This window comes from Mesocricetus auratus, unplaced genomic scaffold (genome assembly GCF_017639785.1).
Source record: "Mesocricetus auratus isolate SY011 unplaced genomic scaffold, BCM_Maur_2.0 Super-Scaffold_100004, whole genome shotgun sequence".
Taxonomy (NCBI): domain Eukaryota; kingdom Metazoa; phylum Chordata; class Mammalia; order Rodentia; family Cricetidae; genus Mesocricetus; species Mesocricetus auratus.
This window is the reverse complement of record NW_024429189.1, coordinates 110,464,470-110,490,853: the sequence shown is the minus strand read 5'-3', so window position 1 is coordinate 110,490,853 and position 26,384 is coordinate 110,464,470. Positions and strand designations below refer to the sequence as shown.

Genomic DNA, 26,384 nt, shown 5'->3' with positions numbered 1-26,384 from the left:
AAATAAAAACAAAAAACTCAAAGCTTTCCGGTCGTCTTCGCCGGCGGAGCGGGGGGAGGGTGTATCAATTTTCAATCCATGACTTCCTGGATGGGTCCTTTACTGCCTCCGAATTTGAGGATCCAGTGGTTACGGTAGGCAATAATGGGACAGGCTGAGGACTAGTGACTCGCTTTAAATAAGCGTTCTCAGGACATGTACTTGGCTTTTGTCTTGATTGTGCGTTTATCTTGGGTGAAGGGACTCCTGAGGTGCAAGGTTTTGGGGTGAAAGCTGCTTTGGTAGAACAAGCCTTTATTTCCTTAGATTGAGTGGCACATATCAGTAAAGGGACGTGCTCCAAAGATGCAATATTTTTAGATTATTGAGGGGTGTTTCAGATGATAGGAAACTTAAACTTTCAACCCTCCTCCCGTTACCTGACGAGCGTCCTGAGGACCCTCCCATATCCGACCACCAAGATTCCAGAAAAGCCTGGAAACATTTCCAAAAGGTCCAGAGCCATTTCTGACTTGCTTGACTGAGACAAATCCATTTTAGAGGTGGGGGCCAACTCCTGGGAAACCCCAACTCGTAGGAGGGGTGCCCGGGGCAGTGGACCTGGGGCTTGTTTTAAAGAGTTTATCCTGTAAAGTGCGTATGATGGAGGTATGAGGCAGAGGGTTGTTTTAAAAAGTGTTCTTCCTTTTTGAAAAAGAGGAGGGGGGAAGAATCAGACGTTAAATTCTTTTGCAAACATTCATGCCTAAGGAAGGGCTGGATCAGGCAGCCCTGGCCGCCGGAACCGGTCGGACAGGTAGCGAGCTTGTTGACACCGTTATGTTGCAGGGCGCATGCTCACTCCCAAGTTTCCTGGTGCCTTTTCTATTCCACCTTATGAAACTTTTTTCCCGGCGTGGTCTCACGCGCGATTTAAGGCATAGGTGTCGACGAGCCCGGAGGCTGCGAGTCACCCGGAGTGAGGGGAGAGGTCAGGGCAGCGCAGCGGGGGTAGCAGGAAAAGGGCAGGCAAGGCGGGAAGGTGGGCTCCGGACTCCGGGAGCCGGGGGATCCAGGCGCCTCCACCGCCACTAGCGGGGACCAGAGGGGAGGAAGGGGCCGCAGTCGGGAGAGGGGATCCCACCATGCCCAAAGTCTTTCTGGTGAAGAGGAAGAGCCCGGGAGTCTCGGTCCGCAGCTGGGATGAGCTCCCGGATGACAAAAGGGCAGACACCTACATCCCAGGTGAGGAGCGCGGGGGCCCGGCCTGGGCGCGGGGCTCCTGGGTGGGGGCAGGGTGACCGCGGCCCTCCTGCTCGTGACCAGAGCTGATGGTCCCACTCCTTTCCCTTCTCGGCTGGGGTCGTGAGGGGGGGGTCTTGAGGAAGGGGGTTTCGAGGACCACGCTGGGAAACCTGGAACGCCCGGTGCTTTCTCCCTAGACAGAGGCTAATTGCCTGGCGGCGGGACCGTTGGCTGCAGCGCGGGCCGAGGTGGCCCTGGAAGCGGGTGGAAGGCACCGGGGGTTCCCTTGCCCTCTACGTCCTCTAAGCCTCACGTGAAGGTCCGCTAACCTCTGTGGAGCGAGGCAAGGCGAGGGCACACCCGCCTCCACGGGCTCGAGAGGAAACTTGGCGCGCGGGGTTCTCCGCGGCGCATGGCCCCTGGTGTTTCGTGGGAGCCGGGGTGGCCTGAGGACCGATCTCCGGGCACACTAAGTTAGTTCGAGGGGCCGATCGCCCGACTGACTCGTCTACCCTCCGAACGTCGCCCACTTGGCGAAGTGCCCAGGTCCGGGGCGGGGCGGCGGCACCGCCCGCAGGTCAAACTGCCGTGGGCGCCCGGGCGTGACGCCGCGTGTGGTTGAGTGTCGGGGTGCGGCCCCCTCTCTCAGCAGTGAGCCTGGGCTGTCTGCTCCCCGACCCTCCCGAGGACTGCCGCAGCGACGGCGGCAGTAGCAGCGGTTGCAGCAGCAGCAGCAGCAGCAGCAGCGCCGGGGAGCCCGGAGGCACCGAGAGCAGCTCGTCCCCGCGCGCGCCCGAGCCTGAAACTCCAGAGCTCCACGATGCCGAAGGCCCTGATGAACACCTGGCAACGATGCAGCGCCCGGTTGCCAGGTCAAAAATCAAGGTAGGGTGTCGACTCTGCCCCCGTCGCCACCTGCACCACGCCCTGGCGTCCGGCTCCAGAGCCCCGGCGCCCCTCCCTGCCGCGCCCGCCCGCGCACCGGGGTTCAGGCGCCGCACGCGGGCCCGTCACTCCTGCACCTGCCCCTGGGCGGCAGCCAGGCTCCGCGCGACCTGTCTTCTGCGCCACAGTGCCCGGGCTGCCAGCATCTTAAGCGGACCCATCCCCCAGGGTGGTGGCTGTCTGACGCTGGCTGAAGATCGAGCCCAACTGCCCGGGTTCAGCTGCCCACCCTGTGTCCAAGGCCAAACTATTAACTAGATGGCCTGAGACTCCGGGTGGAGAAGGAGATCTTAGACGTGATGCCCTCAGGGACGCAGTCCTTGGCACCTTGAAGTCCTAAGGGTTTTGTTTCCCTCCTTGTTTTTTGGGACACAGTGGGCCTCGCAGTCACCGCTATTCCCAGTGCCGGTGGAGCCTGTTAGACGGGTCGCTTGTTGCGCAGGGCACTGTAGATTTGCCTTTTCTCTCAAATCTTTAAGAATTAAATTAGTACGTAAAAGATAAAAGGGCTCACCTGCAGAATTTTTTTAGCGTCCCTACCCTAGTGGATTGGAATGTCTGTGCCCCTTAAAAGCTATAGAAGGCAGCATCTTATCTGAATGGCCATCAGCGCTTTGTTGGGTGGAACTTCCATGACCACCTGTTCAAAGGTATCCGCTACCCCCAGGATTAAGGAATCCTGCCCCGCTGACTCGCGGCCAGCTAGAGGGGGAGGGGAGGCGGCGTGTTTTATGCATAAACCCCAGGCCCTAGCCTGGACGGCTATAGTGTCATCTTGTATAAAGTGAGCCGTAATTCTAGGGTGCCACAGAGTATCGGCTCCCAGGCGGATGCGGGGAGGGAAGGGTGAACCCAAGAGTTAGGTGGAAATAAACAGAGCAGTCTTAACTTTTCCCCAGGGGTACGCCGAGGCGCATTTGGTTCTGAATTAGGATTTGAGGCACGAGCACCGGAAAGATTTAGGATGCTGTGAGCTGGTGGGGTATACTTCACAGAGTGCGCCGAGGGTTAGGCTGAGCAGTCCAGAGGCTGCTGGGCCAGGTGGGGTTAAGTGGGAGGGAAATTTTTCCTGAAGCAGATAGCTCTTGTCCTTTGGGAAATTCTACAAAGTGCCCCACTTGCATATTTATCACCAGGCTAGAAAGACAATTGTAAGGCTGTTTGGGGAGGGGCAGTAGTTAGTTTGCCCCTCCTCCAACCCCTTGTTGGTAAAGAGAGAAAGCCAGTCTCATGAGATTTTGGAAGATTTCTTTTCTGCCTTGGGCAGACACAAGTGTTGGAATTTTGGATTAAGGGAGTCAATAAACTAGTCGTTTCCAAGATAAGTTGCCTCTGTGGTGGGGGAGGGGCTTGGGCCTATTGCAGACCGTTAACAAGCAACCTGCTCCATACCCATCTCCGGTTCCTAGGGAGCTTTTATTCATTGAAGACGGTCAAGTTCCTACCCTTCCTTTCTAGGCCAGTCTGGTCTACATAGTGGAGTTCAAACCAAAGTGGGCTACATAGGTTTAGTCTTTTGCCTGAAAGAGAAAGAAAGCCATTCGAAGATGAGGTCCTTTCATGGCATGGCATATTTTTTGTCCCCCATAGACCTGATCGCCCCCACCTTCCGTGTTAGATAAGCACTATGTAACTGAGTTGCAACTGCCATGTGTACTGCTTTAACGACTTAGTTTTAAAACCTGAAGACACACATTGGGCAGTGGGCTTGTAGGACCAAAGAAAGGGCAGGTTTGAGCCTGTGCCATGTCCAGAGGAAAAAAACAAAAACAAAACATCCAGCAACATACACTATGTCTTCTGTGTGCAAGACAGCCAAGAAATAAAACACTCCTACTCCAGTGTGTTCCTTCCAGAACACTAGCAGTAGTGTGGTTAAGTATCTAAGAACTGGCATTTGTAAGTTCTTCAGAACTGTGCAAACTTAAGCAGTTCTTCATTGTTCTGGGTTTCAGGTTCCTTGTCTGTAAAATGAAGCACTCAGGATCTCTGCCTAATTCAGTGTGAGGCAGAATGAGCAAAGGGTGCAATACGTTGTATGCTGTCTAACCATGGATGTTCTCTGGTCTGGCAGGGGAGACACCTGCGGCATCTCTGTAGAGGAGAGTGAGGTCCAGACCGGAAGCACCAGCAAACATGTGATTGCTGAGTTGGGAAGGGGTCTTGTAGAAATGAGGGTGACTGGTCTTAGGGTGATGTGGGCTGAGCCCTGTGCTTGAGTAAGGCAAGGAATCAATGTTCTAATGAGCAAAGGACAGGAAATGTACCCGTTAGGATCAGGGACAGAGCTGGCAACTCGGGGCTGGAAATGAAGCCTAGGAGATGATGGGAGCTGGTGGAAGGGTCAGTTTCTACATGGGCAGAGCAGCAGCTTTGGAAGGCTTCTGAGGTGGGAAAACTTGACTGGGAACATCTTACTCCTCAAATCCTTGAAGAATTGTGTGAGCTAAGTGAAAAAATGCAGGGGGGGGCATTAGTACAGACTGCCCAACAGGAAGTCAGCTGACAGCCCCAGGTGAAGGTTTTGTTATTGCTGCTGCCTTGCAGCAGGAACCTGGGGTTCCACTACCTCGTTGTGTTGGCTGTGGTATGGTGTCTGGGAAGAAGGCTTGGAATCAGACTGGGAAGAGAGAGCGCATCCCTGCTTGTCTGACCTCCATTGTGGGCTCTGGGGCAGGTTATGACGTGATCTCTTTAAGATTTAGGATTCTGTAATTTAAAAACCAGGGTGTGGTGGGGAGAAATGCACATCTGGGCCAATCAAGGACCTCATTTGCAGATCTCTAACTGTGGGCTAGACAAACCCTGGGAATGCAGGTGCCCCCGATCTCTTAAGTATTCCCCCAAACAAAAATCTAGGGTGAACTTTGTGAGTTGACTCACTGTGGCTGGCAGGAAGGACCCCGGTGCTAGCAGGGACTGTCAGCAGGTGAATCTGTTCTTACCCCATCCTAATCTTCTCTTTTCCTTTGGCCTTCCCCTTCCTTGTGAGTTCTGCAGAGGGGCAGCCAGGCTTGGTGGCACATGCCTGTGATCTCAGCACTGAAGGCAGAGGCAGGATGATCTTTGTGTGTCAAAGGCAGCCTGGTCTACTTATGCAGTTCGAGGTCAGTCAGGGCTATATTGTGAGACCTTGTCTCAGTTTTAAAAAAAAGTATTCCACATTTCATTTGGGTCTCTAGTGGGTGGTGATAGTATGTGTCAAATGTGTGCTCTTTTTTTCCTATCAATTTTAATTATAAAGAGTTTCAAAGACAAAATAGTAGATATCTGTCATTTAGTCCCAGCCTGTCCTTACTAGCTTCTATCCTCCACCTTCCTATGTAAGACTTGAAGTCATATTCAGATATACTATAGTCATGTTCTACCTAACTATGGGCCATGCATAGAACTGTGATCCTGTAAGATTATAATGTTGCGTGACGTCTTAGCCAGCTAAGCTTGTGTAAATACACTCTGTAATGTCCACGCAGTGGTAAAATTGCCTAACTGGGCTTTTCTCGGAATAGATCCATCCTTAAGCAATGGCTGACTGTATTTCAATGAGAAGTGGTTCCAAATGTGCCCAATCACACCCACTTGAATTATGTGTTCACATTGTTAAATGGCTTGTAAATGCCTACTCTCCTCCTCCAGTTTGTTTAATCAGGTCCACATAATGTCCACACACTGTGACTGACATTTGGCATGGCCTTTAGTTGCTTTTAATTTACACATTTTTTCCCTCCTCTTTTTTATGTACTTGCAAGTTAATTGTTGGAGCAATGGGTCATTTGCTTTGTGGAGGTCCCAACAGTCTGGATTTTGCTCAGTTAGTCACCTTGGGCATTTCTCAGTCTCTGTTCACTTCAAATAGATTTTAGGGATAAGGGTGCACTGTATAACAGGGTAGTCCTAGTCAGATGTAGCTTTAGTCACATAGGATTAAAAGCAAAAGTCCTTAGTACTGCTGAATTGGCCAATTTGAATGGAGATTTCCCCATCATAGAAAGCTGTATGGGGCAGCACTGCTCTGTATGCTTGGTCAGTTATTTGGTTCAGCTTGAATATGTTACAGTGTGTGTGAGAAGGTGAAAGGTTGGGTTCCATACAGAGGCTGTGCGTGTTTGTTACCTTTCTGTGATGGTTGGAACTGTTGATGCTTAGGGCATAAATATTTTAGTATTGCAAAATAGTGATACTCTAGTTCTGTTCATCTGTTAACTGTAGCTGATATTGACCCTGAGGCATTGCCCATGCTAATCACATGCTTTCCCACCGAGTCACACCCTTAGAGACCTCCAGAAGGCATCACACTTCTTTGTTTGTTTGTTTTGTTTTGTTTTTAGGTTTTTCGAGACAGGGTTTCTCTGTGTAGCTTTGGCTGTCCTGAAACTCGATCTCTGGCCTCGAACTCACAGAGATCAGCTTGCCTCTGCCGCTCACAAGTAGCTGGGACCAAAGGCATGTGCCACCACCACCTAGCAGGAAGGCATATTTCCGTAGAGACAGATTTTCCCTCTCGTTCTGTTTGGTTTCACGGGATAGTTTATTGGTTGATTCCTGCTTATTGTGACTCTGCACACCTGTAGTCCCAGCATCCAGGCCATAATCCCAGCTTTTGGGAAGCTGAAGACAGTAGTTTCTGTCAAACCAAACTGTGTAACCACACAACTGTGTTTCAAAAAAAAAAAAAAAACACAAAACTATAGCTGGGAATAGTGGGCTCTCCTTTAATCCCAGCATTTAAGAGGCAGGCAGAGCTGTGTGAATTTGAAGCCAGACTGTCTACATAGTTCCAGGACAGCCAGAGCTACACAATAAGACCCTGTCTTGGGGGGGAAAAAAAAACCAAAAACATAAAAATAAAGAAATCACAACAAGAAGTGTTAGTTTCCTTTATGAATGAAGATTATCAACTGACTGAAAAATTCTTTGGTGATCCTAATTTGTTATTTCTTTAAAATTTGTTTTGAATCTATATTTCTGCTTATTTTGTGTATGTATGCGTGCCATGGCCTACACTGTGCGAGATAGTTCTCTCCTGTTAGATGGGTCCTAAGCTTGAACTCAGGTCTTCAGGCTTGGCAGAAGGCACCTTTACTGCACACCCATCTTACTGGCCCTTTCTCTCTCTCTCTCTCTCTCTCTCTTAAATAATGAGTACTCATAGTGCTGGGTTTCATAAAGGTATTTTCATGTTAATTATTAATCATTTCTAAATATAGTTTTGTATCATGTATTTAGTAGTTAAAACCACCAGCTTACTTTTAGCCGAACAGTGGTAACTCACACCTTTAGTCCCAGCACTAGACAAGCAAATCTCTGAGTTCTAGGCCAGCCTGGTCTACAAAGCAAGTTCCAGGACAAAACTCTGTCTTGATAAAAATTAAAAATAAAACAAACCAAACAGCGCTGGGCGTTGGTGGCGCACGCCTTTAATCCCAGCACTCGGGAGGCAGAGGCAGGCGGATCTCTGTGAGTTCGAGACCAGCCTGGACTACCAAGCGAGTTCCAGGACAGCCTCCAAAGCCACAGAGAAACCCTGTCTCGAAAAACCAAAAAAAAAAAAAAAAACAAAAAAAAACAAACCAACCAACCAAACAAACAAACAAAAAAAACCCTACCTTTTTGCTTTTTAGAAGAGAAGGGAAACTGTATGTAGATAGAATCACTGCCTGTCCTTACCCCCTGGACTCTGACCGTCTTCATGGCTGCACATTTGGCCAACCAAACTCCTCTTTAAGATCAGACTCAGCACCCAGTTAAGTGTTTGACCCGTGAGAGAACACCAGCCAACAGAAAACAAACAGAAAAATTCAGACCTGGAAGGAAGAGGGCCACAGCACCCAGACATGGGTGATACCATATGTAGGCAATCATAGCAAGAAGAAAGAGGAAATCTGAAGAAATGCTTGATGAACTCAGTGGAAGAGGGAAAAGAGGAAATAGAGAAATATGAGTGAATTAATTAATTTATTGAATTTGGTACTGGGACTCCAAACCAGGGCACCAGACATGCTCAGCAGACACTCCAGCACCGGCTGCAGTTTTTTTGTGTTGTTTTATTTTGGGGGGGGGTGTTTGTTTTGCTTTGTTTTTTGTTTTAGACAGGGTTTCTCTGTAGGACAGTCCTGGTTGTCCTGGAACTCACTCTGTAGACCAGGCTAGACTTGAACTCGCTGAGATACACTTGCCTCTGCATCCCAAGTGCTGGGATCAAAGGTGTGCACCACTATGGTCCGATCCGGCCTTGACGTTTTAAATTTGAATACAGATAAAGTGGATTTTTATTGTTGAAAGAGACCATGCAGGTTTAGTTGCAGACGACAGAATCCAGTGCAGCTATTTTAAGCAAAGAATGGTTAATTACATGGCATTGAATGAACCAGGGACATGGAACTCCTAGGAATGACTCAGGCCTGCAGTACAGAAACACTGAGGCAGCTGCTGGCTTAGGGTACTCTCTTCTGCCCTGCCCCCAGCCCCCAAATCCCTGCAATTTGATGCTTTTGCTAATCTGGGGTCAGGTAGATCAGCTCCTGCCTGCCTCCGCCCAGTTAACTAGAGACCTAACCCAGATCATTTCAGAGTTGTGCAGTTGATAGAGCCCAGCTCAAGCTTCAAATCCTAGATTCAAAGGAGTTTGAGAAAAGTAGTTTGTAACTGGCTGGCCAAAGGGAGTTGGAGTACATATTGACAGTAGCCATTTGGAGGATGTGCTATGGGGACCTTGTATGGCCCAGACTCTTTTTCAGGGGAAGAACTGTAGAACCCTAAGAGTTTTCACTAAGTTCCTGATAGCTGCTAGTGGCAATACTCAGCTCAAGCATCATTTCACTGTTACAGTAGTGCCTTGCCATAGTCAAACATGTAGATTTGAGTGGGGCAGTGGTGGCACACGCCTTTAATCCCAGCACTTGGGAAGCAGAGGCAGTCGGATCTCTGTGAGTTCAAGGCCAGCCTGGACTGCAGATGAAGTTCCAGGATAGGCTCCCAACTCTACACAGAGAAACCCTGTCTCAAAAAAACCAAACCAAACCAAACATGCAGCTTTGACCCCTGAGCCATTATTGAGTCTTAGACTAAGCAATCTGGCATCTATAAGCCATGTGTCTGCATGTCAGTCCCATATACTTGAGTCTTGTTTTTGTTTGTTTTTTCTAGACAAGGTTTCTCTTTGAAACCCTGGCTGACCTGAAATTCATTCTGTAGACCAGCCTGGCCTTGAACTCACAGAAATCTACCTGCCTCTGTTTCCCAAGTGCTACGATTAAAGGTGTGTGCCACTACTGTTCAGCAAGTCTTGGTTTCTTACTTATGAGTCCGGATTGCTATTTATTTATTTTTATTTATCTGTATGTGTGTGTGCCTGTGCAAGTTTATGTGCACTATGTGTGTTCAGGGACCCGAAAAGGTCAGAAGAGGACATTGGTTTTTTTGTTTTTTTGCTTTTGTTTTTCGAGACAGGGTTACTCTATGGCTTTGGAGACTGTCCTGGAACTAGCTCTTGTAGACCAGGCTAGTCTCAAACTCAAAGAGATCCGCCTTCCTCTGCTTCCCAAGTGCTGGGATGAAAGGCGTGCGCCACCAACGCCTGGCCAGAAGAGGACATTGTATCATCTGGAACTGGAGTTACAGACAGTTGAGGTGCTAGGAGCTAACCCCTGGGTCTCTGCAAGAACAGTAAGAGATCTTGATTGTTGAGCCATCTCATCTCTCTAGCTCCACGTCTGGATAATGAGACATCTCCTTTATCATCTCCTCCCTTGAGGTGCTCCATTCTGTCATGTGCAGAAGTTGAGGAGCCTTAGGTAACAGTACATGGACCCAGGAGTCCAAAGGAGTTGGAGAAATATATTTAGCATGTTTTGAGCAGGCGGGTGTAACTGACAGGCATGACAGTGGAAATGTTGTCCAAATGCCCACCAGAAAGTATCCATGGACGAAGGATTCTCCTGCATCTGTTTAGAGCATTAGTTTAGTGGCCTAGTCTGTAGAACATGAAGAGCTGTTCCCTTCTGGGTGGATTTTCCCTTAGAAATTTGGCAGGCAACTATCTTAGACACCTGGAAAGTTGGTCAGACCCAGCTGGGGTCCTTGCCTGCCTGGATGCTACTGACACTCCCAGCAGTCCTGACACAACAGTTGGTTTGTTGTGGGTTGATTTTTTTGTTGTTGCTGCTGTATTTCGTTTTTGGCCACTGAGGTCTACTTTATAGAACTTAGTTGGAATTTGGCTTCTTTTATTAAATGAAAGCTGAGATCCCACAGAGAACAGGGCTGTGAGCAGAGACAAGCCAAGTCGTAGGCTTGGCGAATCTCTCATCCTCTCTTTATCTTGCTCTGCATTAATTTCCAGGCTGATGTCATTTCCCAGCCTCTGTGGTAGTTTCTCTACTTCACTAATAAGCCTTGGCAAAGTGTTATCTTTAGATAAGGCGAGACCAGGGAGCATTTCCAGAAGACCTCCCTCCTGAAAGACCTGAAATGGCACCCAGTGGTATTGGTAACTTCCGAACAAACACAGGCAGGGGGCTGGAGAGGTGGCTCAGTCTCGAGAGCACTCATTGCTCTTGCAGAGGACCCAGGTTCAGTTCCCAGCATCCACAAATGACTTCTAACCTTCTATGACTCCAGATCCAGGGGATATGACGCCCTCTTCTGTACTCTTCAAGAGTACCAGACGCACATGTGGTGCACATACTTACATGTGGGTGAAACATTCATTAACATTCGTTCCTTTTTAAGAACAAATGATACTGACCCCAAGGGGAGCAGAGTCTGCTTACTTCCGTAAGGCTGGGGTCCAGAGTCTATTGGAAGGCGGGAAAGAAAGCTGCTCTCTCTCCACAGCTTTTTGGATTGCAGAATTTTGGGTGAAGGACTCAGGGCTATGGTTCACACTAAAGGAGAATTCTCTCTAATCAGAGAGAGCAAAACTGAAAAAGAGATTAAGGAACGGAATTTTGACCAATTATCTTAGTGTGTGTGTTTTCTTGCCATGGTTAAAGTGTGTATTGCGGGGGTGTTAGGAAATGTCTTGCATGAATTGGTTCTTCTGCTTTCATTTACCATACGGATTCCAGGGATCAAACTCAGAAATCGTCAGGCCACAAGCATTCTTATCTGCTGAGCCATCTCCCTCACCTGCCCTCAGTTACTTTTGCTTTAGCATTACAGAAATTTGGAACTGCTGTAAGTATAAGACTTACTTTTGCTGTTGTGTGTGTGTGTTTTTAATGAGTAGCTTTCTTTAATTCTTTGATTCACTCCCAAGAGGCAAATACCACTATTCATATTTTATGGATGATGAAATTAAGGTTTAAAGAAGTTAAATTACTTGCTTACATTCTCCAGTTGTGGGAAGCTGGAAAACTGGCTATGCTCTTAGCTTCTCACACTCCTAAGGAGACTGTGGTACGGTTTTTTTGTTTTTGTTTTTTGGGTTTTTGTTTGTTTGTTTTTTGTTTTTCGAGACAGGGTTTCTCTGTGGCTTTGGAGGCTGGTCTCGAACTCACAGAGATCCGCCTGCCTCTGCCTCCTGAGTGCTGGGAATAAAGGCATGCGCCACCACCACCCGGCTTGTGGTACATCTTAGTATGTTTACTATAGAGGAACAGTGATCTGGGATTTTGGTTTTGGTTTTTTGAGATACGGTTTCTCTGCGTAGCCCTGTCGGTTATGGAATTCACAGATCAGGCTGGCCTTGGACTTAGAAATCTGCCCCAACTCCGCCCACCAAGTGCTGGGATCAAAGGTGTGCACCAACACGCCTGGCATGATCCGGGATATTACACAGATGGTCAGAGCTAAATATTTATTCAATCTCTTGGCACTTTTTTGCCTGTCTATGTACTATGGTTGTTTATTGTGTATATGTGGGTATGGTGCAGGTGTGTTCATGTATGTGTGGGTGTAGCCTGTGGAGGTCAGAGGAAACCCCAGGTGTCATCTTCAGAGACACTGTCTACCTCTGATCTGGAGGTCAATGGCTAGGCTAGACTGCCTACCCTAGGACCCCTCTTTGTCTCCCCAGCTCCGGGATCCAACCATATACCATGGCATCTGTCATTTTTAGGCATTCTGAGCATTTAACTTGTCTTCATGCTTGTCAGCACTTCACTTACTGAGCTAGCTACCCAGTCCGCCACGGTCATTTTATAATTAACGTGGTCAAGATGTAATTGTGGTCTAATTTTTGGTTCATGATGTAACTTTGGTATAATACTTAAACAGAACCAAGTAAAGAAACCAGACTGGATATCTCTGCTTTGAACACCGAGGATAGAGAATTTTAGTTGTGTACCTGTGAGAGCATAATAAACATGGCCCAGACAGCAGACACCCGACCTGGGGAGGGAGAACTGGTCCAGGAGTCAGTTACGTCTTACGTGTCGTACAGCCCATGCTGGGAGAGGGGACAGAGGAACATGGCACATTGGGATAGGGATGCAGCTGCACGATGAGTGTGTTCCTAATGTGCAAAGGCTTTGGGTTCCATCTCCAGTTCCAGTTAACAAAGAAAAAAATGCAAGCAATATGACAAAGCTGATATTCTGGGGGAACATCTGTTGTTGACTTTTTAGGATTTTATTTTGATTCATTATCTTTAAAGTTTATCTTTTAAAATTTATTTTATGTGTATAGGAATTTTGCCTGTGTGGCTATCTGTGTGCCTGGTACCCATATAGACCAGGAGAGGGCTTTGGATTCCCTGATATTGAAGTTGCATACAGTTGTGAGCCACTATGTGAGTGCTAGAAATTGAACCCAAGTCCTCTGGAAGAGCAACCAGTGCTCTTAACCACCAAGCCATCTCTCCAGTCCATTTATTTTCAGTTATGTGCATATGGGGGTAGTGTGTGCGTGAGTGCAGGTACTCTCAGGCCAGAAGACAGTGTCAGATACCTGGAGCTGGAGTTATAGGTTAGTAGCTACAACAGTGTATATCCTATTGTCTATGTCTGTGGAATGGCTGGGTAGTTCTTGCCGACTTTCTGTGGAGGTTGCAGCCAGACGGCCCTGCTGGACTGTTTGGTACTCCTATCATTTCTTTTGAAGCCCATGCTAATAGACATAGCATCCAGTCTCTTGCCATTATAGAGCAAAGTTTTAAAGCACCACACATGAAATACACCTTCAAACCAAACCCCTTCCCTTCTGAGAAGTGATACAATTTGGCAGAAACTAGTTATTGGCTCTGATCCTTAGCCAATTGTCTTTGTCTCTTCACAAAAATTAGTATTTGTTTTATGTGTATGAATGTTTGGCTACATGTATGTGCATATATCATGTGTGTGCCTCATGCTCAAGGAGGTCAGAAGACAGTATTAGATCTCCTGGAATTGGTGTTACACACAGTTGGAGCCATCATGTGAGTGCTGGGACCTTCCTCTTGAAGAGCAACAGGTACTTTTAACATCTCTGAGGCATCTCTCCAGCCAGCCAGCCAGCCATCCATCATCCATCCATCCATCCATCCATCCAGCCATCCATCATCCATCTATCTGTCTATTTTCGAGGCAGGGTTTCTTTGTGTAACAGCCCTCCTGTCCTAGAGCTCACTATGTAAACCAGGTTGGCCTCAAACTCACAGAAATCCGACTGCCTTGACTGTGTAGCCTGGATCTTACTATGTAAAAGACTGGCCTCAAACTCACAGAGATCCGCCTACCTCTGCCTGCCAAGTGCTGGGATTAAAGGCGTGTGCTGCCACCACCCAGATTCCCACCCTTATCTCTCCTCTCATCTCTGTTTGACTTGGTTTCTCTGCAGCCCTCTCCCTTGGTGTTCCACGTCCCAGCAACTATGACATCTTTTTGGGAAAAAGCTACTTTTGTGGCAGTGCTTTGACCATAGGACTCAATCAGTCACTTAGTGCTAATTCAGACAAATTAAGCTGTAAGCCAGTGAGAATGAATAGGAGAGGAAGCAGCCGAGGAAACTCTGCTCTGGCATCCTGTGTCCTCCCTGCATCCTTCTACTTGCTCCCAGCTGCCCAGCGCACTGTGTGCTGCCTTTGGGCGTGGAGGGATGGGAGGCAGTGGTGTTAGTGGGCATGTGCTGACTGTCTCAAGGCCTTGAGTGGAGGAGTCCACATGAACTCTCCAGATACTATGCTCTCTGGAATGGAATGCAGTGAAGTACAGGCAGCCCTTTATACCCGTGGCTTCCACATCCTGTGGATTCAACCTATTTGAAAAGAACACAGTGTCTATGCTATACATTTACAGATCTTTTTCTTGTCTCTTGTCCTTATTCCTAAAATAGAGCAGCCTAACACTAGTCACTTAGAGTCTACATTGGTACAAGGTTCTATAGACATCTGTTTAGGTCGTGTAGATGTAAATGGGATGATAGCCATACTTGGTACAAAGCCACAGTGTTTTATATTAGGGGCCTGAGCACTCGAAGCATTTAGTATCCGCAGAGGATCCTGCTACCAATCTCTGTGTGCCAAAGGATGGCCGACTCTAAGGACTAGTGCCTAGCCTCATTTCTTTTTCCTTTTCCTGCCTAACCCTCCACTAACTACCCCATCTCTTTATTTATATGCTCATTTGTTTGTTTATTTGAGGCAGGTTTTCTCTGTGTAGCCCTGGCTGTCCTAGAATTCACTCTGTAGACCAGGCTGGCCCAGAACTCAGAGATCCACCTGCCTCTGCCTCCCAAGTGCTAGGATTAAAGGTGTATACCACCACTGCCCATATATATATATATATATATATATATATATATATTTTTTTTTTTGTAGGTACTAGGGATAGATACAGGCCCTGCATGTCCAGGTGATTGCCTTGATGCTGAGCAGCACCTCCAGTCCTTGGCCTTCTTATAGATGGTTTTGGCAGAGCAGCTGGACCATCTACAGGGTCTGACCTGGTGGCACACATCTGAACTTTTAGCACATCAGATCTGGTGTTTCACCTCACATGGATGGTCAATCCAATGTTTGTCCAGAGAGACAGCAAATGTGGCTGAGATGGAGTACAGTCTGGAGGCTGGAATTCAGTTGTGGTCTCACTGATAATAAATCTCTGTGATGATTTTATTTGTGCACAGTTTAGGTGTCTGGACCTGGGGCATGGCCCAGCTTGGCGGTTTTCATCTGAATGGTTAGGTGGTGGTGATCCTGGGTTACATTGGAAGGTTCAATGAGGCTTTATGCATAGCTAGCACCATGGTGTTCTGGCTCTCCACATGGCCAGCTTAGCCTGCTTGGCTTCCCACATGGAGACTGGCTTATGAATGGGGGGCAGTGACACTACCAATGTCCTGTATCCCAGAATTCATGCATCATTTCTGCTCTCTGTTAGTCTTGAGCCCTGCCCTGGCTCAGGGGAAGAGATGTCATCTCCATCCTTCCCCTACTCCTTTTCAAAACTTTGAATTACATTTGGTTATTGTGTGGGGTATGCTGTGGTGTGTGACAACCCTCAGGAACTGGTTCTCTACTTCCGCCATGTTGGTCTCAGGTCATCAATCTTTGGCAGCAAAGTCAGCAGCAAGTGCCTTTACTCACTGAGCCATCTCACTATCTCTGTTTCTGTTGGTGTCTGGAGCAGTACTCAGAGGCACAGAAAAAAGAGTTAGCTGTGTCTGTCTTTGGGAGCCACCAGGATCCAGACACCTTCCTTCTGTTCCTCCATCCTCAGCGTTGGCTTCTTCCTTAGTTGGGGTAGCTGCTGGGACTCTGGCTACTGGAAACCTCTCTTCCTCCCCTAATCTCAGCACTCTGGAGGCAGAGGCAGTCAGATCTCTGAGTTCAAGGCCAGCCTGTTCTACAGAGAGATAGTTTCAGGACAGCCAGGTCTACACAAAGAAACCTTGTCTCAAAAAAAAAAAATCAACAACAACAAAAAAAACTGCTGTAAGGGGCTGGAGAGATGGCTCGGTGGTTAAAAGCTCTGGTTGTTCTTCCAGAGGACCTGGGTTCAATTCCCAGCACCTGCATGGCAGCTCACAATTGTTTGTAACTCCAGTGACACCTTCACACCAATGCATATAAAATGAAGTTAAGTAAATTATTAATATATCTGCTGTAAGATGGTGCATAGACAGGAGTTAGAGGTCTGCTGGAGGAAGAAGGGGAGGATACCATGCAAAGCATTTACCAGTACCGGCGTCTGTACACCTTTCCCAAAGCAGAGCCTGCTTGCGCCTTTAGGGAACAGAAGCCATAGCCAGACTCAACCTAGAGAGAACGCATGTCTCGGGGTTCCCAAGTGAGACCCCTGTGATCTCACACGCTCTCTCTCTGCTCCCAGTTTACCACAGGCACGTGCGATGACTCTGTGATTCACAACTGTGACCTGTGTGGCAAGGGCTTCCGCCTGCAGCGCATGCTCAATCGTCACCTCAAGTGCCACAACCAGGTAAAGAGGCACCTGTGCACCTTCTGCGGCAAGGGCTTCAATGACACCTTCGACCTAAAGAGACACGTACGCACACATACAGGTGAGGCTGCACACGTGATTCGTTCACTTCTGGTTCCATTGTCGTCTCCTCCTGTCCCTTCTCCTCCCACCCCTCCCCCCAAACAAGTCTGGAGTTTAGAGCAGCAGGATGGTATTTCTGGAAAGGACACAGGATGAGGCATTTGGGGCTATCCAAACTGGGTTTACTCCCTGACTCTGCCACCTGCCAGCCTGGGACACACAGGCCACCTTTCATGGTCTGATTTTGCTCCTGCAAGGTGGGCATGATATCCAGGAGGCTAACACAGAAAGTCTCTACTGTAACGCAGCCCTCTTAGTCTGGCAACAGAATGGGATGCTTATCAGTTTAAAAATTTTTTTTCTTTTTGGTTTTTCGAGACAGGGTTTCTCTGTATTGCTTTGGAGGCTTCCTGAAACTCTCTCAGTAGACCAGGCTGACCTCAGACTCACAGAGAGCTGCTTGCCTCTGCCTCTTGAGTGCTGGAATTAAAGGTTTGAGCCACCACCGCCCGGCCCACTTTAAAATATTTTGTGCCTCTTTCTTTACTCTTGTTGCTGTCTGTGGTTTTGTTTTAAGATAAGGTTTTGTCATGCAGCCTGGCTTTGAACTCTCCGTCCTCCTTTTTGTGCTTCCCAAGGGCAGAGATTTCGGGTATGTGCCACTGTGCCTGGCTGACTTCACAAAGGAAGCCCGGCTCAGGCCTCCTGATCCTTCTGAAGCAGCAGAACAGCTGCCCTGAGCTTCCTGCTGGAGCAGACATCTTTCTTGGGGCCTCTTCCTTGGCTTTCCAACTTTTCTTCTTCTTCCTCCTCTCTCTTTTTTTTTAATGTAAGGGATAAAACCTAAGACCTTGTGCATGCTAAACAAGCACTCACCACTGATCTACACAGCCTGTTTTCCAATATAGGCAGTCTGGATTTGAGACCTCCTCTTGCGTGTTCACCTTTTGCCTTTGTCGAAAACCTGCTGATTGGTCACAAGCTTCATTAGTTTTATCTTAGGCACATCTGGCCTCTAGGCTTCTCCACTTGAGGCCCGGTCTATGCCTTTGGCCCAGTAAGTCCTGGAGGAAAATTGTAAGGATGCCACTTCTCAGCTCAAAATTCTGCAACTCCAGGTAGAGTAGATACAGGTGCCTCCATATCACATGAGGCCTCTAACCATGCGGTGTTGTCATCAAGGATACATTAATGCCATCCCATCCCATTTAAACGTGACCCCCTCCCCTGCCCCCGAAACAGAACTTCTCTGCATGTATTCCTGGCTGTCCTGTCGCTCTGTAGACCAGGCTGGCTTCAGACTCACAGAGACCAGCCTGCCTCTGCCTCCGAGTACTGGGCTTAAAGGCGTGTGTCACCACTGCTGGGCAAACATGACCCATCTTAAACTGTTAAGTCTTGCCCTGACCCACCATCCACCCTCCTGACAGCCTTACACTGTGTACATAGCCCCATCCCACAGATTCTCTCAGAATTTAAGGTTCGCCCATCAGAAAGAGACCTCAGCTCCTCAGTCTCAACCAGGGACTTTGTATTTTCTTTCCCAGCTGTTGCTATGGTTTATTTTTCTTATCGTGATGGCATGAGCTGCCTCCTTGGCCTGGAAAGAGTGTCCCCCATTTTATAAAGTGGGATGGTCTACAAAAGATACCTTTCTTTTGGGGGATTGCTTGAGGAGGGGGGCGTGGAGACAGAATTTCTCTGTGTAGTTTTGGCTGTCCTGGAAGTTACTCTGTAGACAAGACTGGCCTCAAACTCAGATATTCACCTCTCTCTACCTCTGGAATGCTGGGATTAAAGTCATTTGCCACATGCATGCCTATACTGTTCCTTTAAAAACAAAATACTTGTTGCCAGGCGTTGGTGGCGCACACCTTTAATCCCAGCACTCAGAGGCAGAGGCAGGCAGGTCTCTATGAGTTCGAGGCCAGCCTGGTCTACAGAGCGAGTTCCAGGACCGCCTCCCACAGAGAAACTCTGTCTCCAAAAACCAAAAATAAAATAAAATTATTTCTTTCTAAACTGAACTTTTCATTGGAATGACATAACCAGGTGGTGGCGGTGGCAGTGGCCAGCCTGGTCTACAGAACAAGTTTTAGGGCAGCTAGAGCTATGCAGAGAAACCCTGAGGGGAAAAAACAAAACAAACAAACAAAAAAACCCCAAACAAATTACATATCTAGAAAAATGCATAAATTACAAGTCCCTAGATTTAGATGCATGCAATTAAAATCAAATTTTAAAAAAATATTTTAAAAATTTTAAAAAGAATATTTCTAGCCCTGGAGGTCATTACCTTCTCCCAGTAGCCTGATTTCCTTCAGGGGAGTCACTGTCATGACTTCTAATTAATATATATGACCATTTTTTAACTTGATATACAAGGGATCTGTACCTCCTTTGAATCTGGCTACATGCATTTTTCAGTCTCTAAAGACTAATTGATATGTATTGGAAATTGAATCCAGGGCCTTGAACACACAATGCAAGTGCTCTAACCCTGAGATGTAATCCCAGCCATTTTAACTTTTTATTTTGAGAAGGGTCTTACTAAGTTGATCAGACTGGCCTTGAACTTACTGAGTAGCCCTGGCCCGTCTTGAAGCAGCAGTTCTAGTGATTGACAGGTGCCTCCCGATGTGGAAATCTGGGGCCACACTAGTCAGGTCTGCACCACGTCACTGGCTCAGTGTGACTGCTGAGCCCCTGCCTCTGGACTAGTAACAATTAGATGTGGTTTAAGACTTGATAAGAAAAACAATCTCAAGTTTTAAAGTTTAAAATGATTTATCGAAGAAAATCTCTTTAGCCCTAGTACTTAGGGGCAGAGGCAGGAGAATCTCAGTGAGTTCTAGGACAACCTAGAATATATTGAGACCCTGTTTCAAAAAAAAAAGAATCTTACCTGTTTGGTGTGTGTGTTTGTGTGTGTGTGTGTGTCTGTGTGTGTTTGTGTGTCTGTGTCTGTATGTGTGTGTGTCTGTGTCTGTATGTGTGTGTCTGTGTGTGTGTGTCTGTGTGTGTCTGGGCTAGGGAATGAGGGTCCAGATGCTGGTTCATTGGAATAAACCCAGTGATGGGGAGGAAAACCTCCATAGCATTTTTTTTTAATGTGTCAGTAGCTGGCTGTGGTGGAATATGCCTATAATCACTAGGGAGGTGAAGACAGGAGGATTGTGAGCTCTAGGCCAGCCTGGGCTACACAATGACTTATAGACAAGCAACAAACACCTCCTCCCTCACATACACAAACCCAAACAAACCAGAATAAACAACAATAAAAATCAGAAAATGAGTGGCAATTTTCATGCCTTGGAAGCAGCTCCATATTAAAATGATTTATGAAGGAGGGCTCCTGGGAGGAACTTGTCAGGCAGTGAAGGCAATTGGAGAAAGAGGAAAATGTGCTAGCCTCAGCCCTATCCCAGAGGGCTCTGGGATTTGAAGGATACTTCAGTGCTGTGGATGCCTTGTCTGTGCCCATTTCAATCAGACAAAGCTGAAGACCTTTTCACTCCTGGACATTGGGAAAGTCAGTTTTTAGTGCTCAAACCTTGGAGAAGGGGACATCCAGGAGCTGTGAGCTGCCAGCCCACATGGCCACTGGGGTATGTGACAGCCCAAGAAGAGGGTCTGGGTGGGGGAGCCAACACTGTCTTCTGCATACTTGTAATTGCTTTGGTCCAGTGTCAGGGACCGGGCCACAGGGGCAAGACTCATCCACATCAAAACAGAGGAGCCCTGAGCATTAAAGGAACACAATATGTATGTTCAATTCACAACCTGAGAAAAACACCACAGAACGGAATTCTCTTGAATGTTCTATACGTAGGCCAGCCAGGTTACTTCCTAAGAATGGCTGCCTGTTAGCAAAAATGTTTAGGAGAGAGCGATCTGTGTATTTGAGTGAAGAATACTGAGCAAGCCTTGCATGTGCAGGACTCCATACGAGTGTCCACACCTACGCTATTTGGTGTGGTTTGAGGACCTAGTTGGTGGACATGCACAACCACACATTTTGATGCCCCAAGGTGCCAACTTCACTGTACACAGTACTTACTGAAAGTATTTTATTTTCCTATTTGATAAAATGAATGTTTATGCTGCCAAAGACTTTAGATAGCATAGAAAGTGTCAGCTCCCATGAGTGGTTGATAGGGCCAAGCACATCAGTGAGGTTCTGCTCAGTCTTGGAGAGAGAGGGTTGGTTAGGCCTGGGAAAATGATAACCCATGTTTTTCAAGGTGTGGTGACTTATGCCTGTAATCCCAGTACTCAGAGGCAGAGATAGGAGGATTACTGAAATTTAGTGTCAAATTGAGCATTTTTTTTCTTGTAGAGGGCCTGGGTTCAGTTTCAAGCACCCAAAATGGTAGCTTACCAGCTTTATAACTCCAGCTCTCTGGGGGTCTGATGCCTTCTGACTTCTGCAGACATAATAAATACACTTTGTGGGCTTTTTTTTTTTTTTTTTTTTTTTTTGGTTTGTTTGTTTTGAGACAGGTTCTCACCTTGTAATTCTGGCTGACCTAGAACTCAGTATGTAGACCAGGTTGGCCTCAACTCCCAAATGGAGGGAGGATATATCAAGGTGTTCACAGTTTTCCCCAGCTACACAGTGAGTTTAAGGCCAGCCTGGGCTACAGAAAAAAAAAAAAAACAACAACAAAAAACCAAAACCTTGAAGCTCCAGATGTAGTAAGAGGCCCATGCCTTTCCTGTAGACTGAGTTCCATAGAGAGAACCTGAGGAATTCCAATTTGAGGTCAGGGCTGGGGAGGGGCTGCCCACAGGCCAGGGGGCCCTCTTGCCTTATCTTACATCAGGGGCTACATTGAGAGAGGCCAGAAGGCAAACAAACCGCAGCCTGACTAAAGCTGAGGAGACAATGGTGTCCTTTGTTTGGAGCCTAAGGAGAAGGATTGATTGGATTGGGAAAAATGCAGATCAGACGTTTAAGGTAGGGCTGCTAGCTGAGGAAGCTAGGAATCCGTTCCCCAAGAGCCCCAGCTCCCATGTGAAATTGCCTCCTCGACAGTTTCATTTTTAGTTTAACTTTCTTTTTTTTTTTTTAGCCAAACAGATAATTTTTTTAAATAGGGGAAATTGAAAATGAGACTTAAAAAGCAAGCCTCTGTACAGCCCTAGCTCCTTTCTGAAAGCGATTTGCCATTTGTTTTCGTTGTTGTTATTGTTTTGGTTTTTTTCTCCTGAACGCTTCTAAAACATGTAGCTGCTGTCATGGGAACTAGATCTTGGGCCTTGCTTGGTGTCTACATAATGATGCACCTTACTCCTTTTCATCATTGCCCATTTAATACGAAATCATGACAATTCCATCACAGTTCTTTTCCAGTTCCCAATAGAAATACTTGCTTCCGCCGGGCGGTGGTGGTGCACGCCTTTAATCCCAGCACTGGGGAGGCAGAGGCAGGTGGATCGCTGTGAGTTTGAGGCCGGGCTGGACCGACAGCCTCCAACTCGTAAAAAAGAAAAAAAAAAAAGAAATACTTGCTTCCATTTTCAGGCTGTCATGCCGTGCCCCTGCCTTCTGTTTTCTTTAATTCTGACAATGCCACCATGGGTTTTCTTATATATCCTTTGCCCACCAGTGTGAGTCTATCTATAACAGAACTTCCCACAAGTGAACTTACTAGGCCAATGGGCAGGAACGTTCTGGATTTATGGGCATTGCCTGCTTGCCTTCCTGGGAGGCTGCCCTCAATGTCTACTCCCACAAAGGAGGCCAGTAGCAAGGCTTGTTGGAGTTCACAGTTGGATCAAAGTCAGGAAAGGAGCACTTGACAAGAGGAAGGGAACATGACAGAGAGTTCCAGCAGTGAGGGATTTACCTGGAGATGTGGGATATAAACTCAGTTTAGGGTTAGGAATAAACAACTCAAAAGTCTTTGTTAACCCCCAAAAGAACTTTTTTTTTTGAGCTAGGTAATAAAGACTTAGGATAGAGGATTCAAAAGATCAGTCTCTGCTAGTCATCTAGGGACCACTGTAAAGATTCAGGCATTATTCTGGCCTGCCCCTATCACCTGGCAGAATGTATTCAGACAGTGCCCTGGTCAGCACAGGGTTCCGAGTCTGCACGCAGGTACAAAGGACCCCTTTAAAAAAAGACCCCCCCCACCCACTTATGCCTCTTTTCTCTGTCCTCATCCCCACCCCCGCCCCTTTCCCTTTCTAATAAACCTCACTAAGCCATCTGCCTGGCATGTTTGTCTGTCCCCACTTCTGTCACCCTCGCCTGCCATGGAATCCGCCAAGGTTCATCCCCCTCTATCATAACAACCCCTTTCTTTTTTATTCTTTTTTTGATGTTGTGAAGTACATTAATACATAAAAGGTGTAGTTGAAAGGCAAACGCTAAGTACTTAGGAATATGGCAGCTGGTTCCTGCCTGGCGTGTTTCCGTTGTGTTGAGCTGGACTCTAAACACTGAGGTCGTATCTCGCTGAATACCTAGTGTTCACCAGATCCTGCGATGTCTCAGTTAATCCTCGGCCCAGCCATCCCTGGGTGTGAGTAGTATCTGCATTTTGTGGATGAGGAGACTTGAGCTGTGGAGGGAGGGGTTAACAGACTGACTGTAGACTCCGTTAATGAGTGGCAGATGTGCAATTCCAGGCTTTTCAGTGGCCTTGGACTTTGGAACTCAGGTAGGTGTCAGTAGGTTAATTATGTCTGGCAATAGGTGGTGCTTTAAGCTCCCAGCCTGTTCTTTTGACTAGGACAGGATTGACTTTTGCTAGACAGTGAGAGATGGGTGAGGTCTTGCTGGGGGAGGGGAGCATAGTGTTCATTCCCCTGAAGGAGGGGGAAACAGTCAGTGCTCCAGGAGCAAGGAGCTAATTCCCAAGCCCCGGAAGGAGCGTTTCTTTGGACAAGACATCTGTCTGCAGGAATGAGATCATGGAGTCAGAAGAGGAAGCAGGAACACTGGGCAGAGATCAGGTTTACAAGGCAGAAGTGTCATAACTAGAGCTATTATGGTCTGTCTCCCGTGTCTACATCACAAGGCACCCAGCCTCAAAACCAGGTCCAGCACCTACACTATACCCTCTTGGAGAAAACCTAGTCACCTCCTTTCTTTACTAGCCAGGTGACACAGAGCCCCAAAATCTCCTAACCCTGGCTTCTCAGCTTACTGGGTGCTCTGCCAGGCGATAGGTTCTGCACATGCTAGACCTACTGTGGTCCAGGCCACCCCTGGAGTAGGAAGCTCCACGCCTAGGGCCAGAAGCATTCATTTCTTTCTTTTTCTTTTTTTTTTTTTGGTTTTTCGAGACAGGGTTTCTCTATGGCTTTGGAGGCTGTCCTGGAACTCACTTTGTAGACCAGGCTGGCCTCGAACTCACAGAGATCCGCCTGCCTCTGCCTCCCAAGTGCTGGAAGCATTCATTTCTTACACACACACACACACACACACACACACACACACACACACACAGTGGAATATCATAGCCTTAAGAGTAAATTATTTCATCTGCAGGAAGATGGAACTGGGAATCCTCAGGTGAAGAGAAGTAAGTGACTCAAAAAGACCGATATTGCTTGTTTTCTCTCTTATGTGGAATCTACGTTGTTTGTGCTGTGATAACAGACCTGGGCTTCTGAACCTGACTTTAACTGTAGATTTAAATGTCTCCCTACTTCTGCCTGATGGGGTCTCCCTATATAGAGTAGCCCAGGAGGTCCCCACATTCTGACTGGGGTTCCGGGGCCACCACTGCATACAGCATTTCACTTAAAAAAAAATAACAAAATATACTGAGTCATCTTTATGTGTGAGTGCAAGCATGTGGTGGCCAGAGTTGTGACATCAGGTGCCCTCTATTCTTTCTATCCTCCCCCTCCCTCGAGTGTGCGTGCGTGTGTGTGTGTGTGTGTGTGTGTGTGTGTGTGTGTGTGTGTGTGTGTGTGTGGTGTCTGCCTGTACTTGCCATGTGTGAGTTTGGAGGTCAGAGGACAACTTATGGGAGCCAATTCATTTCCTTCCTTCCACCAGGTGAGTTCAGGCATCCAAACTCAGATGGTCAGTCTTGGTGACTATTTGTTTTAGCCATTAAGTCATTTCATTGTGCCCCTACCTCTCCTAGCTCCCTTTTCTGAGAAAGGGTCTCTCACTTGGCTTGGAACTTGTCAGTCAGGCTAGGCTGGCTGGCCAGTAAGTGCCAGAGATCCACCTGTCACTGATTTCTAGAAAGACAAGGTTTCATGGTACAGTCCAGACTGACACTGGTTTGCTTCTGCCTCTGAGTGCTGGGATTAAAGGTGTGTGCCATTGTAAATGAATTACATTTGCACTTAGCATGACTATAAGCATAGTTCTAAGCAAATGAGAACATTTCAAATTTCTTTCCCTCCCACTGTGCTATTGTTATAGTAAGACTTCTAGAGGTCAGAGTTTTAACATTAATCAAATGGAGTTTCCTTTGGATCTGTCAACCGCCAGCCACACCCTTGCTTTGTAAATACAGGTTCTAGGGTTGAACGCAGACCCTTGGGCTTGCTTACAAAGCAGGCACTTCACCAGCTGAGCTGTCCGTGCCCCCCCCCAACCTGTCACCTACCGTGTAAGTTCTTTTTCCATTTGTTCCCTGCGATGCTCAGCACAGTGTAAATGCTCTGCTCTGTCTCCTGTCATGTCCAGCACAAGTGGCTTCTTCCTTTCGTGTCTTTCTCCTTCATTGTCTAACCCATGTTTCCTGGGATGGTCTCTCCAATAAACTCGCTTTAGGATCTTTGTCTTGGTGTGTTTCCAGGAAAACCCACAGTACATAAAATGAAAATGCCACTAGAAGATGAAGCCATTAAGGCAGACCAGTGGGAAGAATATAAATCTCCTAGAGTCGGAGTGTTGCGTGTCCAACTGTGTTAGGTTTGTTCATGGAGACACCAAGACCCTTCTAGATGGTTCTGGCTCCATTTTCCTCACATTGTCAAAAGATCTTGGTCGTGGGAAACTCCAGTGGCTTCATAGGAGGGAAGCTTGGGCTTGGCTATGACCGGCGGGTGACATGTCTGCCCCTCATCCTTGCAGGCATTCGCCCCTACAAATGTGATGTCTGTTACAAAGCCTTCACCCAGCGGTGTTCCTTGGAGTCCCACCTGAAGAAGATCCACGGTGTGCAGCAGCAGTATGCCTATAAGCAGCGTCGGGACAAACTCTATGTGTGTGAGGATTGCGGCTACACGGGCCCCACCCAGGAGGACCTGTATCTTCATGTGAACAGTGCCCATCCAGGTAGCACGTTTCTCAAAAAGACATCCAAAAAGTTGGCGGCCCTTCTGCAGAACAAGCTGACATCCCCGCTGCAGGAGAATTCCACCCTGAGCGAAGAGGAGGAGAAAAAGTGAAGAGTAAGAGAAAGCAGAGGAGAAATGCCCGGTGCCACGTTTACTTGGACCTTTGGTTCTGAGGTGTACCTCTCCTCTGCTCTGCTGGCTCTTTTTAGTGACAACTGTTCGGTCCACCTCTCTTTTCTTTTGGGACAGCAACAGTAAGATGCACCCCAAAACTGTCAATTGTTCTGCCACAACAGGCCCTGTACTGTGTGTCTGTTTTGTTGGTGGCTGAGATCAGATACGGGTTTTGTGTGTGTGTGTCTATGTTACATGTATTCTTTTTTTCTAATGGAATTTTCGCACGTGAATAGAGGGGTGGTCTTAAAGAGACCATCATCTTATGGTGCCTTGAAACGCTACTCAAGCAAGGAAAATGTATATTCTTCTGAAAGCGTTTACAGAAACTATTTTAATAAATGAAATGTTCATGTGAAA

General features: G+C 47.3%; 1 protein-coding gene across 2 annotated transcripts; it reads left to right on the top strand.

Moving 5' to 3' along the window:
• The first annotated feature begins 291 nt into the window (after positions 1 to 291).
• On the top strand, positions 292 to 26,384 carry Ovol2 (ovo like zinc finger 2). 2 transcript variants are annotated; one of them, XM_040746405.1, is made up of 4 exons: positions 292 to 1,224; positions 1,874 to 2,109; positions 16,419 to 16,608; positions 25,645 to 26,384. In XM_040746405.1, exons 1-4 carry the CDS (start codon positions 1,125 to 1,127, stop codon positions 25,959 to 25,961), a joined length of 843 nt encoding a protein of 280 aa, XP_040602339.1. In that variant the 5' UTR covers positions 292 to 1,124; the 3' UTR covers positions 25,962 to 26,384. The 2 variants fall into 2 exon arrangements, with proteins under 2 accessions (XP_040602339.1, XP_040602340.1); XM_040746406.1 differs by having other exon boundaries at positions 293 to 1,224; positions 1,877 to 2,109.